General features: G+C 36.6%; 1 protein-coding gene across 2 annotated transcripts in view; it reads left to right on the top strand.

Annotated features, from left to right (window-relative positions):
• The window catches only part of CDON (cell adhesion associated, oncogene regulated), an 81,616-nt gene that overhangs the window by 47,561 nt on the left and 18,107 nt on the right, over positions 1-15,948 (top strand). For both annotated transcript variants that reach the window (XM_032229244.1, XM_032229243.1), the window contains 10 exons: positions 7,663-7,793; positions 7,908-8,180; positions 10,486-10,632; positions 10,776-10,919; positions 11,631-11,918; positions 12,031-12,300; positions 13,003-13,359; positions 13,964-14,253; positions 14,656-14,821; positions 15,568-15,693. In XM_032229244.1, coding sequence (XP_032085135.1) covers positions 7,724-7,793; positions 7,908-8,180; positions 10,486-10,632; positions 10,776-10,919; positions 11,631-11,918; positions 12,031-12,300; positions 13,003-13,359; positions 13,964-14,253; positions 14,656-14,821; positions 15,568-15,693 — 2,131 coding nt within the window. In that variant the 5' untranslated portion in view covers positions 7,663-7,723. The remainder of the gene's footprint in view (positions 1-7,662; positions 7,794-7,907; positions 8,181-10,485; positions 10,633-10,775; positions 10,920-11,630; positions 11,919-12,030; positions 12,301-13,002; positions 13,360-13,963; positions 14,254-14,655; positions 14,822-15,567; positions 15,694-15,948) is intronic.

The raw sequence follows: 15,948 nt of genomic DNA, 5'->3' as shown, positions 1-15,948 counted from the left end.
GGCCATGGTTGCAGGTGGTTTGACTTTGAAATAATGAAATTGATTTTGTTTAGACAGCATGCTTTGACAAGTTTAATAATACAGTAGTGGCTGGGTCTTGTATACAGTGGAATAAAACAGCTGTGCTACTTTTGTAAAAGTCAAGGGAACACAATATTGAATTCCTGGTGGGAAGCTTATAATTGTACATTTCTTCATGGATATAAAATTCATACAGAGCTATTTTTGCATCTAGTATAAAGCGTTAACTCATTTCTGTTAGTTTTATTATGCATATCGTAGGTGCTATATTTTATTGTGTATAAATGACAGCTATACTTTGATAGCTGAAAATTCTTTAGGACTAGTTCTCTGCATTTTAAGCCAGTTTTTTTAAATATAAAAATATGCCTGATTGGGAAATAGTCAATTTATTAATTATAGCTTAGGGATTCAGAAGTTCAAGGTATAAATGTGCAGCATTCCATATGAGTCCTGTTATTAGGGGATTTTATTTTAAAAGAAACTGTAAGGCGGGGGGGGGGGGAGGAATCACTGCTGGTTTCTGTTAATACACAAAGAGCTAACCATGACTAACTACCTTGCTGTTAAAATGAAACCAGGCAGTATGGTATAATACGAAACATTCAATGCAGAATGTATAGCATTTTGCATGATTCATGTTCAGTTATCCTTCAGTTTTTCAAGCTTAAAACATACAGTATCACTATCATTCACAATCTGATAATAGGACCGAGGTGATATTAATGTGGCTCTTTTAAAATCAAACTAATTATATTTGCCTGAAAGAGCCACATTAGTGTGATTCTAGCTCCCTGGTGTTTTTTTGGAGCCCTGGAGACAACCTAGTGAATAGGGTTGAAAATTCATTCTGTATTTGATTAAATGGAACAGACTCGCTGCTTCTTACCCCAGCGGGAGCTATGAGATCTCTTGATCCCCGAAGCGGCTCATAGACCCTGGGAATTCCATTAGCAAGCACCTGAAGAATTTCTGCCCTGCAGTGCCTTTTTTTTTTGTAAGGGAGCAGGGGGAGTTGGTGGGGGAAATAGAACAAGAAGTATATCACTCTTGATGATAAGTGGGGGAGGCTGAACTGAAGTAGAAGAATCCATGTGTTGGCAGATCTAAAATCAAGGCATGACTTAACAGCCCAACCTGAAAGAATAGTCAGACACTAATGTTTAAAGTCAATCTGTGCTGTACTTGGGGCACTAAAATTAGTTCATCCACACTTAATGAAATCATCTGATTTGATTCCTTGTTTCTTAGTCTGAAGAGGCAAACTCTTGGGGAAGGTATGTGAAAACAGACAATTGTACTTGTGAAGTGGGTGAGTTACTCTTTTTTAATGAAATGTAATACAGTAGGCAGTGGCATATGCTTTTTGTAGCCTATCTATATAAATAGGAAGGTGATTAACATGTTTAAAATACAGCTTTCCAATTCTTAAAATGATAACATTCTAGTAATTATAATGCAAATTTGGGGTTTTCTTGCAGAGCATTATTTTTATTGTGCCTATTACAAATTTGTATTATGCTGAATTCTTGGTAAGCGATTAACTTCTCTTTCAGGAGAAAGTACTGTTTTCAAATATTTAATCAAATATTGTTTATTTTATTTCTAGAATGCTGATAATGTATATGTAGTAGATAATTGAACCCTATATGTAAAAACCAGTTATCTCAGGAAAAATATCCTTATTACTATTAAGATGAGTAGTGCTTATTATCAGGTAGTAATTCTATACTAAGAAGTGCTTCAGAACAAAGTAGTGATTTGTACTGAAAGCTTGTTTTATGTGTAAGTAGTTGGCTTAGCTAAGCCACTTTAGATAGGTTTTCTGTTAAAGAGTTGTCTTATGTTTCATTTTATTAATAATATAGAGCCAGGTGGTTGTTGACTGGATATCTTATCCAATCGTAATTGCAAAAATAATCAGGAATTAATCCTCTGTTTTGTGAATATTTTTATGATAATTGTTTCTAATATGTACACCCACTCTCTTTTGGCACAGTCACTCACAATCTCTGCTTCTTTACTGGCCCCAATATTTTGACATTTCTTTTTACTCAAAGATTTAGGAAGCTTGCTTTTGAGCTTATATAAACAAAACCTGCAGTTGACACACTGAAGCTCATATAAAACAATAACATCAGAGGGAATTTATTGTTTGAGTGACTTTTCAATGTTTAGAATTGGTAGATAGAGTAAATATGTGAAGTTGTCCACTGGGATTACAAATTTATCTAATATTGTTCCAGTTTATTGTTTGAAATGCTAACACTGATCATGTATTTGAATATACGATAAAATGAATTTGTAATATAAGCTTTAAAAAGTGGTTAATTTTCAACATGATAGACAGGATATGTTTGACTATACTGAACAGCACTAGACCTAATTTTCTATTTTTATGTTTAAACCACTAAACATCTGCTATAGTTTTGAAACATCATTTCAAAAAAAATTGTTATAGTCAGTTTGCAAGATTACTATATAGTTTTTCTGAATTTTTGCAACAGTTGAATGAAATTATATTTCAGATCAAATATTTATTGTGAAAACCTTGAAGATTATTTTCTGCGCACCTGAAAATATTCATCTATTTAATTTTGGTAGACCAGTTTATTTTGTTCTCCTACAAATTTGTAAATGTTTACACTCTGTTCAGTTCTACCAAATGTTGACTATTCTGTGCTCCCTCTGCTGGTCAGTTCCAGCATTTTTATAAATACCCTGTATTTTCATGTTTTTCTAGCATACTATTAGGTCTATTACCTAAGGCTTAAAACTAATTCACTAATGTTTCTCCATATAAGCAAGCATTGCTATGTCAAAATTATGTTAATCAGCAAGAATTCTTATTAGGTCTTTCTCTGTTGCTCCCAATACAAGTTTGGACTTCAAACTTTGTCCTGTTTCTAGTATTAAACAAGTAAATCTGATATTTTAAATTTGGTGATTTTTTTAAAGATAATTTATTCCATACTTCTATTGCTTTCTTCCTCTTTCTGGTTCTCCAACTAATTCTCCTTTAAGTTCACAAGGAAAACAACATAGTGTATTGGAGGCATTGGTCATTTTAATGGGGACAAAAAAACTAATGAAAACATTTTCTGCTCATTTGATTCCACTATTTGAGAAGTTTCAGAAAAAAATTGCCATTCGTTCTCGCAAATGTACACCGCTTGGTAGTAGTCTTGTACATTTGTCCATTAACCTGAGAAATTTATTCTACCCCATTGGATTATTTACTTCCTGCTATAAGTGATTACAAAATAGCTCAGTTTCCCAAACATTTGCCTTTTAAGGAATATTCCCATCAAGGTTTATAAGGACTGAATTAAATATCTGAACAACGCTGAACAAGCATTTTTCAAGTATTGGATTTTAAGTCATGAAATGACTCTGGTATTACATTTTGATTTTGATAAATCAAAACTTTTTCAACAGCAAAGTAACAAAAAACTCACTTCTCTTTAATTCAAATATGTAGACCATTGTTATGGATATTAGTTGAAAACTTGTGTACTTCTATGCTTCATTATCTCTTACCTAGCATTCTATGCTGCATATACTGACAATCAATAGGAACTATTTGCTTCATATATTATGTGGTCACTTTCTTTTTTTTCTTACACTACTCATTTCCTTCATGAGTAGGAATTTAATATGGTAGAAGACTGGCATAAAAGAAAACACAAACAACATGTGGATGTGATGTAAGCTAAGTAGTTGTGAATGAGAATAAGTGACAAACGTGGAGAAAGCACCAGCCAAAGCACTAGGGTGCTGGCCTCCAGTGTCTCAGAATGCAACTAATTTAATACACTGTACTTTTTAGAAAAAGAAAAATATTTGTAATGAGGCATTGTGCATCATGGAGGCACAAAAGGCTGTTTGGCTGATGGAAGTGCTGGAGGAGGCCATTAGTGTGATGGAAAACAAAGTTGGAATTAAACTTTCTGGGAGCAAGTGAGAATTTGGTTTGCTTCATGAGGGAGCTTGGAAGTCATTGGGTATTGAGTACCACACAAGTTTAATAGATTGTTATTACTGTATTATTAAAGTCTGAATTCCCTATAAAGCAGTTTCACCTGTTAGGGGGTACTAGTTTGGTTTCATATTCAGGCTAGAAATAGTGCCAGCAGATTAAAATACAAGCTAAAAAATAGATGTACTTATTGCATCTTGTTTTGTCCTTGTTATATTTTGAAAGGAAAAGTAGATTGGGAAGCTTGCCTTCAGTTCAAGTAAAAGTAACAAGATATTTTTATCTGGTTTTGGGGTGGGGGCAGCCAGCCCTGCTACCCTACATATCCTTGTCTCTTTGTGGGGAGGGGCAGAGGGGCATATGAAGCAGTGGTCTGCAGTCACCTGTTGTTTGTACAGGTAGTCCTCGACTTATGACCACAGTTGAGCCCAAAGGTTTAGTTGCCAAGTGAAGTGAATTTTGCCCCATTTTATGATTTTTGTGCCAGAGTAAATAAGTGAATCACTGTAGCTGTTAAGTTAGTAATACGGTTGTTAAGTGAAGCTGACTTCCCCGTTGACCTTGTTTTTTAGAAGGTTGCAAAAGGTGATCACATGATCCTGGGACTCTGCAACTGTCATAAATCAAGTGCCAAGCATCCAAATTTTGTTCATTGACCATGCTGTAACAGTCATAAGTGTGAAAACAGTCCTAGGTCACTTTTTTCAGTACCATTGTAACTTTGAACCGTCACTATATGAACTGTTGTAAGTCGAGAACTACCTATATTTTGCAAAATAAATGTGGCTTAATTGAGACCTTGAAGCATTCTTGGATCAAAAATAACTTTAGAGGATATGAAGCCAGCTTCCCATATGTGAAGAAAAGTTATTTTTTTGTTTTAAAGTCAAACGTAAGAGGGGGAATCGCCAAGGGAGATGGTGGCAAGCTTTAGGTCTGGGAGCTGTTAAAACGAATGTGGGGTCGCAGGTTACCCACCTCTGTGTTTCCTGCTTTAATCATTGTATGCTTTATAAATGTTGGATTCAGGGGTTTCTGTAAGAAGATGGCACTTTTATGTATTTTACCAAAAAAACCATAATGATAGTTGTTCACCAAGATAATGCGTTGTTTTAGTTCTGTTGTCTTAAGAAAATGTCATGATTAGCACTGTCTAAAGACTTTTTTGTAGAACACATCTGTGATTTAAAATGAGAAAAAATAGTGTTTAGTTCAAACCATCTGCAGTTTCATGAGCCAGTTTAAATTTTAGCACATTTTTTTCTTGATAATCAACTACAGTATCCTCCATTAAAAGACTCAGCCCTGTTTGTCACAAATACAGTGATACTAAAAGAGATTGATAAGAAACATTGACTCTTAGTTTTAAAGTAATGCTTAGTTACTGTCAGAGTGAAATGAGGATCATAATTAATTGTAACAGCCAAAATGCTAGAAATCATTTTTAATGGTTTTTTTAAAATTACTTTTATACACTAGCATGGTATTACATTGTAGGTCAAATAACCCATGCAACTAACTCCTTTTCTTAGCCGCAGTGAATAATAGTAGAAGTCAAAGCGACATGGACCAAAAGAAAGCCCTGTTACAAATATACGAGAATTATTTATTTTGAGGTTTACAGTGATATGCAAATATGTTTTATTTGGAAGAAGTGCTATTGACTTATCTTTTGCTGCCATAGAACTTCTAAGAATACAGTTGAGGGACTGAAACTTTGAAACCAGCACTGTCTCCATTTTTTCTTTCCCTTGCTACATCAAACTTGTATTTTAATCCACCAAAATACAGGAGACATCTTTCCTATTTTGAATAATAGAATCAGTAAGGTTTTAAAATGATCGCTAGCATTAGTTTGTGATCAAATTAAAAGTTACTTTGAACTCAGTCCTTCTGTGAGTGTAATTCGGAACACACTGATGCTTATTGCAGCTGGCAGCTTCTTGCTATTGCCTCTTTCTGTGTGTGAAACCCACCCCCCTTGGTGACCTTTCCTGGGGCTGGTCATGGTCCCTTTTCATTGTGATGGGCTAGAAATGGCTCATGTGGAGTTGATTATTTCCTTGCTTGTCTGGTCTGTTTGGTGCCATAACTTCAAGTCATTTCCATTTTCTTCCTCTGTTTTTAGCTGACCACAGTGAAAGGAAATGCTTTTGCTGGCAACAGGATCAGTTTGCATGCTTGGCTGGCTTGATTGAGCCTGTGAAAAGGTGGGAGTGCCTAGTAAATAAACCCCAGAGGTGCTATGTTCCTTTGGTGTCGTTAGTTGTGATTATTAAACTCCCAAAATCTACCCAAACATATATTTCTTACTCTTGGTTTCACTCAGGTCTCTTAATTAAGGACAGCCTTGTTTAATGGAAAATACTAATGCCTGTTACGTATAAACTTTTCAGCAGATTTAACAGTTCTCTAAACAACAAAATCAGTCCTGTAGTTAAAATGGGTAGCATATCAGTTATTGGTAGCTTACTACTAATTACTGTTAGCCAAAAAAAAAGTTCTTTGCATGGCAGCTCTCTCCCATTTATGATGTAGATTCTCTTAAATATTCTGTTCTTCACTGGAGAGTCAATGGCAGTGAGGGGAATGGCTGTTTAAATACTGTAGCTTCACTACTTTTTACTTTAAAGGTGCCTTGGCAAGAATCTTACAATCCAACTTCACTTTCTAGGATTAAAGCACTATGTGGTTGTATATAAATTGTATATAATTTAGGTAGGGGACCCTGTGGTCTTCCAGATATGGTAGAAAGCCATAGAACCATGCAGCCTCACCAAAGCCATGTGATCAAAATTTTGGATGCTTGACAATTTGCATCTATTTATGATGGTTGTAGCATCCCATGGCAATGTAATCACCATTTATGTCCTTCCCAGATGGCTTCTGACAACAAACTCAATAGGGGAAGCTATGCTAAAGAGACTGACTACATAGCTTATTGAAATCAATCAATTTCCTAATTTTTATTTTCTACAAAGGCGTAGTTGATTTGTGCCTCTTCTCTTGTGCTTCTCATCAGATGTTGTCAGAGGTCTCCCAAAATGTCTTAAAAACTATAGCCTCGATAAAGAACCATGCATATGTTTGTATAAATTCCTTGTGTCAAAATACTTTTTTCTGATATGGTCCTAAACTCTTTTTTCTTCTACAAAAGAACCTATGGGAAAAGAAAAATCCAAGGGTTAATATTTATAGTTTATTGTTTAAAAGTAGCAGAAACCAACAAGGCTGAAGTTGTTTGGGGTTATTTCCTTTTGGTAAGATAGCTAATTTGTTTATAGAATTGTGGAGTGTGCTGTGAATTTAAAAATAACAAGATTCATACATGTTTCTACAAGTAAAAAGATTGAGGGTATTAAAGGCTTTCCATTCTGTGTTTTAGTTCTGGTACATATGGTTGAAACTATGTTAGCTGTCAACACCTAGCTGGCTGGGGTGGAAGCTAAGCGGGATCAGTCCAGGTTAGTACTTGAGATGAGATTAGCAGGCAGTACCTGGAGGAGGAAAGGGCATGCCGATTCTGTCATATTGCCAGGAAAGCTACATGGATGTGTCCATGAAGTTGAACGTCAACTTACCTTTATACATATTTAAGCCTTACATTTTCACTCGTGAAAAATATGCCTTGAAGATGTTGCCTACACTGTCTTCTTTTGTAGGTTCCTCACTGAGTCATATTACTCTGAAGCTCTCTGCCACCAGCCTTTGTAACTTGGCATTATGCATCCTGATCCAGTACCTTCACAAGAACTGCTCTTTCTTACAGTTTTCCTCTCCACTGCAGCTTCAGGTAAATTCACTTTCCTTGATATGTTCCTAATGTTCTCTTTTAGACTGATAAACGTCTTCCAGTTGACAATAGTGATAAACACCATATATGTGTGTCTTTTTTTCCCCTCCCTAGAGTTGATTCCTCACTTTATTTCTGAACCTCTCTCTACCGTCCAGAAGCCAGGAGCTACTATACAACTTTACTGTTCCGCTGAACCCTCTACAGCTCATCTCTCTTGGCTATTCAATGGAGAGAAATTGCATAAGAAGATCAAACAAGTAGACCCACAACCAGGATCCCTTACCATTTTCTCTCTTAGCCCTTCAAATTCTGGAACCTACCAGTGTGTTGCTAATAACAGTATTGGTGCAATAGTCAGCAGGCCTGCAACTGTGTCTGTAGCATGTAAGTTATATTCTGATTGATGGTGAAACTGTACACCTCATAAAATTTTTATTCTTCCCATTGGCCTCTTTTGTTTCTGAGCGTTTTATATCTCTAAACAAAACTTATTTCAGAGTAGGTTTAGTCACACACAAAATTAGAGCAAAGTAAAATTGTATGGATATATCTGAACTAATGTAGAAAGAAGCTTATAAAAATTCTCTTTCAAACACAGAGAGGAACAGACTTACACGGAATGAAATCTCTGAAGTGCTGTATGTGTGTGCATGTGTGTGTGTGTAGCACTTCAAAGATTTCTTTGCACACGTGTGTGTGTATATGTATGACTTAAACAAATGTTTAGTTATTTCTTACTTGAAAGAAAAATAAGCTAAGCTTATTGTTAATAGGTTTATTAATCCTAATTTATCCCACTTAATTATAAATTAAGGCGGTGCTGTTCTTCAGGTATGAAACAAAATGCAGCTTCAGATGGGCAAAACGGGATCATTTTGCAACTCCTTAAACTAAGCAATGTCTTTTCCTTGGCAGAATGCAGCCATCTGATCCCAGTAAAAAGTAGCATCTCTTCTAAGGAGGTGCTGTGCTTGCTTGCCTTCAAATACTAAGTGTTGAGCAGTCCAATTATTAAATACTCTTTTTACAATTTATCAGCCCTGCAAAGTTTCAGCTGGTAATTTAAACAACGTGGAAACAAAGATGCCCTGCTTCCTTCTCTCCGCTTCCCCCCTCCCCCGTATCTGCACAGAAGACTTATTTCTGTTGAGGGTAATTTGACAATTTCAGATCAGAAATAAAACGTTTGAATTACTCCTTTCTTATGCCTGAACTTGATACATTTCCATTATAAATATACTTTGCTTTTGAAGCATATCCAAAATACCCATAAGAGAAAAACTTCTCATAATTGAGAAGAATAAATGTTTTTGTAGAGTACTGACCCATAGCAAAATCCTCTTGAGAGCTTATGAACATTAGTTGGTACTTACAGATGCTAAGGACTGTAGAAAACTCTGAATACATTAAGTGCCTTTTGTACTGTATTGATTGCTGATGAAATGATTGCAGCTAGAACAGTATTGCATTGAATTGCCATGTAAGCAAAGTAGACATTTATCAAGTTATAGTTGAGTTATCAGTTAGTTTAGATCAGTGTAGAAAACACAAGCTGAAAAGTCACTTTATTGGCAAACAGTTTGATTGCTTGTTAAGATTCTGCTGCTAATGTCGTAGTATTTACCAATTGGTTCATTTGCTATTTTGGTCAGTTGTGCTGCAAAAAGGGCACAAGGTGACTATTCAAAATGGCTAGATGTGAAATATAAATTATAAAAAAGGTAAAATTCAACCACTTTACATGCCATAATGCATAACATGGCTTAATGTAGGTACAATAACTAGTCCTCTAAAGAGCAACTATTTATCGACTACATCATCCAGTTGCACAGGGAACAAATTGGCTGCGGAAAAATATGTTGTAAATAGGATAAACCCTATTAGGCACTGTGGTACTAGTCAGACAGATAGTTGAGTTAAAACTGTTCCTAGTCCCTCCTTAACTATTTGTTGTTGTTAGTCGCAAAGTCGTGTCCGACCCATCATGATCCCATGGACAACGTTTCTCCAGGCCTTCCTACTATCCCTTGGAGTCCATTTAAGCTCATGCCTACTGCTTCAGTGACTCCATCCAGCCACCTCATTCTCTGTCATCCCTTTCTTCTTTTGCCCTCAGTCCTTCCCAGCATGAGGCTCTTCTCCAGTGAGTCCTTCCGTCTCATTAGGCGGCCAAAGCATTTGAGTTTCATCTTCAGGATCCGGCCTTCTAAAGAGCAATCGGATTGATCTCCTTTAGGACTTACCGGTTGGATCGCCTTGCAGTCCAAGGGACTTGTTGGAGTCTTCTACTCAAGCCCCTCCGCCACAACAAAGCAGTTGATCCATGAAGGGGCCTTAACTATTTAAGAGAATATATTATTTTGAAACCCAAAGTTGCTCACTCACCTGGCAATCCTTTTAACATTGTGAAGAAAAAAAAAACAGAGATTCTGAAATTTTATAAAGAACCTGACAACTAGAGCTTCTCCACTAAGGCACATTTGCAGCTGGATTTATACTTATTCAGCCAAAGTACTATGGTTGAGAACACATACAAGGCTTTTACGTTTTCTTATTTATTTTTTTAGGAAGGGGAAATTCAGCATCCAATCAGCTGAAAGCAATAACTTTTATTAGGCAAATACTTGGTAAAGATCTACAAAAACTACCAAAAGTTGAAAATAAAACAAAACACTTTCATTTTTTCTAGATCTTGATGATTTTGAATCTTCATGGAGAAACACAATTTCAGTGGAAGAAGGGAATACTGCTTTAATAGGTTGCAAGCTACCAAAAAGCAATCCAAAAGCACAGGTTCGCTTCCGCGTACGGGGAAAATGGCTGGAACAATCAACAGGTGAATTTTTATGTCCCTTATCTTATTGAGAACTGCTACAAGTTTACATTTTAACGTATGATACAACTTAAACACAGTATTTTCAACAGAAAAATCAATTCATATTCTTTGTAGTCTAATTAAAATAACTCTATTTGTATTAGAAAACTACCTTATTCTGCCATCTGGAAATCTGCAAATTTTGAATGTATCTTCAGATGACAAGGGAATTTATAAGTGTGCAGCATATAATCCAGTTACTGATGATCTCAAACTTGAACCTACTGGACATAAGCTCGTAATCAGTAGTGAGTATTACATGTCAGTGTAATTAAACTGTCAAGGTGCAGTGCCATTGCTTTGCTAGGTTTCTCATCCATCTAGTTTGCTGGAATGCCTGCTTGCTGAAAAGTCTTAACTACCAGTAACTATATTCATCATTATTAAATGCTGTATGTGAACGAATTATCCCAGAGTTAAGGATGTTAAGCACTTCTAGCCTTTAACTAATAACTGGCTGTTATTGAAAGCTGGATTTGCATATCATGGGAATCTTTTGTTTGTATCTAGGTCTCCAGTCCATAGAATGTCCAGCTAGAATTGGGAAAAGGGTCCTGTATAAAACCTGGGGTACTTTAATAGAGCATGCTGAGCCAGATAGACTCATGGAGAGGCTTGATAAAAGGTGATTTCCCACGTTAAAATAGTTCAGAGCAGATGAGGTATGAAGCATGATGAGCAAATCGTAAATAACAACTCTGCTGTAGATGACAGAATAAGCTTGGCAAATTAAAATTAAGCTTTTTACAGGCTTTGAATTTAGCCAAATATCACAGATAACAGATTACAATTAAATATTATCTTTCGTGACCTAACTTCCACAGTGGATAGTTACAACAAAAATATATAAGAATTGCAAACAAAGCAAAATACTTTGGGTGGGGGAAAACAATTTAGGAATCCAAGGAATTTGAGGTACTATTAGAAAGGTTCATGCTAATTTTTTCCTCAATTTGCAGACTCTTCCTCAGCGGATTTTCATATTCTTCATCCAACCAGTTCTCAGGCATTGGCAATACCTCAACATAGACCTCTGATGTTGGAGTGTGTAGTTAGTGGGCTGCCGGTTTCTTACGTTCACTGGTATAAAGATGGCAGAGATGTGCTAATTCAGAACAGATGGAAGCTCTTTCATTCGCATCTTACCATTGATTCTGTGGATCTCTCTGATGCGGGAAGTTATTCCTGTGTAGTCCAAGATAATTCTGGAGTTGTGAAATACGTGAACTATAGCATAAATGTGCTTGGTACGATGACAATTTTTAATTTACAAATTCAGAGTCAAATTATTGCTGTTGCAACAGAGTGAAACAGGATATAATGCTTCCTTTTTCTTTTCTTTTTTTCCTCTGGCTTTAGAACCTGCTTCTATATCAAGAGGATTACAAAATCAGTTAATGTCTTGGGGCAAAAATTTGCATCTTTCCTGTGAAGTACAGGGAAATCCTTTACCTAATGTTACCTGGTACCATAATGGAATTCCCATCCATCTTTCTTCCCGGCACTTCCCTTCAGGAAACAAGCTGAGAATAAATCAAATTGCTCCAGAAGACACAGGATTGTATCAGTGCTTAGTAAACAATGGCATTGGATTTTCACAGTCCACTGCGAGATTTCATTCCCAAGCAGGTAAAAAGCACATGATACATTTTTCCTATCCTCCTTTAGTGTATATAGTTGGCTTTGTGAGCTATTTCTACTGAGTAAATCTTGACCACTGAGCTATGCATGGACACTGCTAGGAAACCTTTTTCTTTGATAAACTTGCCTGAGCTGTAAAATTATCCACGGAGCTCTTACAAATTATGAATTGTCATCCACTTGTATATTAAGCTTCTCAGAACTTATGCCTGCTGTTTCGAGTGTTATTACCTACAATAAATACCCACAATATTTTAAGGTTCCCATTCCCTCCCCCCCCTTTACTATCCTTGCTCTTCCCTTTGATATAGTTTAACAGATAAGACAATTTTGTTCATGCAAAGCAGCATGTGAATATTTTAAATAAAAATAATCACTTGGGCCTTTATTTTTCCTTACCAATCCAAGTTTCCGATGATAGTTGAGCTCTCTTGAGAAGATCTTTTATTGTGTTAGGAGAAGAAAAGAATGCTAGTTACGCTAGCTGCCTTGAGTTAGTTATTAAAATAATAAAGGTAGGGAATAAATTGGTAAAATAAATACATTTGTAACTCAAGGCATTCTTTCAGAGGATTATTATTTCATGTTATTCTTCGAAACTTCACGGTCTTTTGTGGATGTGTAAGTGTCTCTCTATACATATGGATGAATAGTAAATTGTATTTTTTTCTGCTTTCATTTGTTAACTAGACAAAAATTCCAAGCCAATTATAACTTCACTGCCAGCAAACACCAAAACAATAGAGGGCGACACTGTGTCATTGTCATGTAATGCCACTGGATTGCCTACCCCTGTAATTCGTTGGTACAACAAGCATGGAATAATTAGCACCCATCCTTCACAGGTGCTCTACTCAAAATCACACAAGTCATCTCCCCAGTCAAGAAGTGGTAATTCCATTGCAGACAGAGCCTACTTCATAATGTCTCGCAGTGGGTCAAGTTCCTTATATATTCAACCTCTTACAACAGAGCATGCTGGGAAATACATCTGTGAAGCAACAAATGATTATGGACTGGCTCGTTCAGAGACTTTCCTTACAGTTGGTGAGTGCCATCCCAGTTGTCTTACTAAATAGTGTGCAAATATTTGGGCCATTTGAATGGAGGTTTTGCACTAATTGAACGTCCACAAATTTCCACATTGTAAACTTACACATTTTATATCTCATCAAATTTCTATTGCTTTCTATGTTGAAACATGCTCCTCCTGTGCCAGATCTTTGCAAATTAGGTGTACTATTTAAACCATAGTTAGTTGTCTGTTTCTAGAATTGTGGCCTATAATCAACACTTGTAACAGCAGACTTGAGATTATAATAAGTGTTGTTATGTTTTGAGGTCAGCTGGGTTCAACTTGATTTTGTTGACATACTAGTATTCATGTTGAAACAATTAAACTTTCTTCCTCCTTCAGTAGACATAGGCATATAAGAATCTAGAAACTATAGGGACCCTTGCAATGGGATTAAAAACTGTTCTTATTTGCTGTTATAATCTAATTTCCTTTTTAAAAAGATATAAATCACTTCTGATGATATGCATTGGTTCAGTTACGAAGAAAGGTTGATGGGAGAAGTGATAGTATGAAGTGTCATTTGTAAAGAACTTTGAGCCAATACCTGTCTTTAATCTCCAAATCCTTCTGCAGTTCCCTATGAAGCCAGTACAAAAACCGAAACGCCTCCTTTTGAAATTGCCCAGAATGACGATGGAGATGGAGATCTTGATTCAGAAACAGGCCTTCCCCGAAAGTCTCCGGCCGAGATTCTTACTGACAAAACCGCTACAGAAAAAACATCCAGTGGCATTTCCCCACCTGAAGCTCCCATCATTCTCAGCCCTCCACAAACACTTAAGCCAGACCAGTATAACCTGGTCTGGCGATCTGGAAAGGATGGTGGTCGGCCAATCAATGTTTATTTTGTGAAATATCGCAAGGTAGGACTATCCTGGCTCTAAGCAAATATTAGTTTCTGTGGCTTAAAAAAAAACTTGGAAAGCTACGCTATCCTGGTATTAACTATGAGAGAGGAAAAAAATAGGATGCTACTCTACGTCAATTTAAAACATTGGCAGTAATAGTAATTAATGAAAGTTGGCCTTTGAACATCTTTGGGCCTTGTATTACAGGAAGATTTAAATTTACCTTTTTGCAGTATGTGAAGGAACTTTTGTGGCAGTCCTATGCATTTCATCGTCCCTGGGCTGTTTTTAAATACAGTTTGGTAGCTAGATAGCAACTATATAAACAATACAGTTCAACATTAGAACTAGTAAATTGTTTACCTACCTTCCTGTAAACTTACATTTTTATATCATTTTTTAATTCTCCTTTTACAGCTGGATGGCAATATTACTAATTGGTATACAATTCGTGTTCCTGGAAGTGAAAATGAACTTAGTCTTACAGAACTGGAACCTTCCAGTCTATATGAAGTCTTGATGGTTGCAAAAAATGATGCTGGCGAAGGTCACCCTTCCATGCTTACTTTTCGCACAAGCAAAGGTAATCTTTTGTTAGACTACGCATCATTCCCTGAAATATATATTTAGGTGACCTTTTTTCCGAAGTTTGCACACTTGGAAACCTCTGACATGTTTCCCCTAACAAACAGTTCCTTCTCATTTCCCAAAGCAGCAGAGGAAATGCCAAAGCAGGGTAGAATCAGATTCCCCCATCCCATGAGCAACTCTGTCAAAGATGTTTCATATGTGGGAGAGCATTTCTTAGACATTTCACATTGGTTTACTTGTGGATGCTCAAAGTCTCTTCTCTTCTAACTCATTTTCATGTGAGAACTTTCCTTGAGTGTCAGTAATTAAACAAAGCAACCTGAGTAAAATATGGTTTTTTTTAGCATTTTTGTTACCTGCTTGCATAGAACAAGATGTAAATAAGATCAGTGGTGGATTTCACATTTTGTTCAAACCTGCTCACCGCGCACACACCTGCTCGCTTCACGGGTGCATGTGCGCCTTCCACGCATGCACCTGGCTTTCCATGCATGTGCTTTGCTGGTGCGTGCACCTTCCATGCATACAACCAGCCTCAAACATGTGCCTAAATAGGATGGCATAGAGCCGGGGCGGGTGGGCAGGGCCACCCTCAATTTCCAAAATCAGTTTGAGTGAACCGGTCCGAACCAGCTGAATACAACCTCTGAATAAGATGTAATGGACTAACACTAAAAAGGCAAAAAACACCTGAAGCCGTTTTAAATTATTTCCTGAATACAATTTTTTTTTTCTCAGAAAGGTCATCCTCTTCAAAAACCTCCCAGACTCCCTCTCAACCAATTCCTAAAAATCCTCTCATTCAGGAAGGAACAACCAACAATTTTGGCGTGGTCCTCCCAGATCTGCCTCGACATAGTGGTGGTAAGTCCCACCAATGCATCTGAAAATAATGTACTTTTGAAACATGGACTTTAACCACCTTTCAAATCTGTTAGTGGTGCACTTCCAAGGTCACTTGTGTGTTTAACAGAACACATTTCAAAAGAAAATAAGAGATCACCTTTTTCAAACACTGAACTCTTCTTTGGAGTTTAGTTTAGTTCAGTGATAGGATATGCAGACTATGTAAAGATCAGGTAGCATATGATTCACCAGGGCCTGATACCTGGAAAGTGT

Source organism: Thamnophis elegans, chromosome 13, assembly GCF_009769535.1.
Source record: "Thamnophis elegans isolate rThaEle1 chromosome 13, rThaEle1.pri, whole genome shotgun sequence".
Lineage (NCBI taxonomy): Eukaryota > Metazoa > Chordata > Lepidosauria > Squamata > Colubridae > Thamnophis > Thamnophis elegans.
The sequence above is the reverse complement of the archived record's forward strand: the minus strand, read 5'-3'. Positions and strand labels throughout refer to the sequence as shown.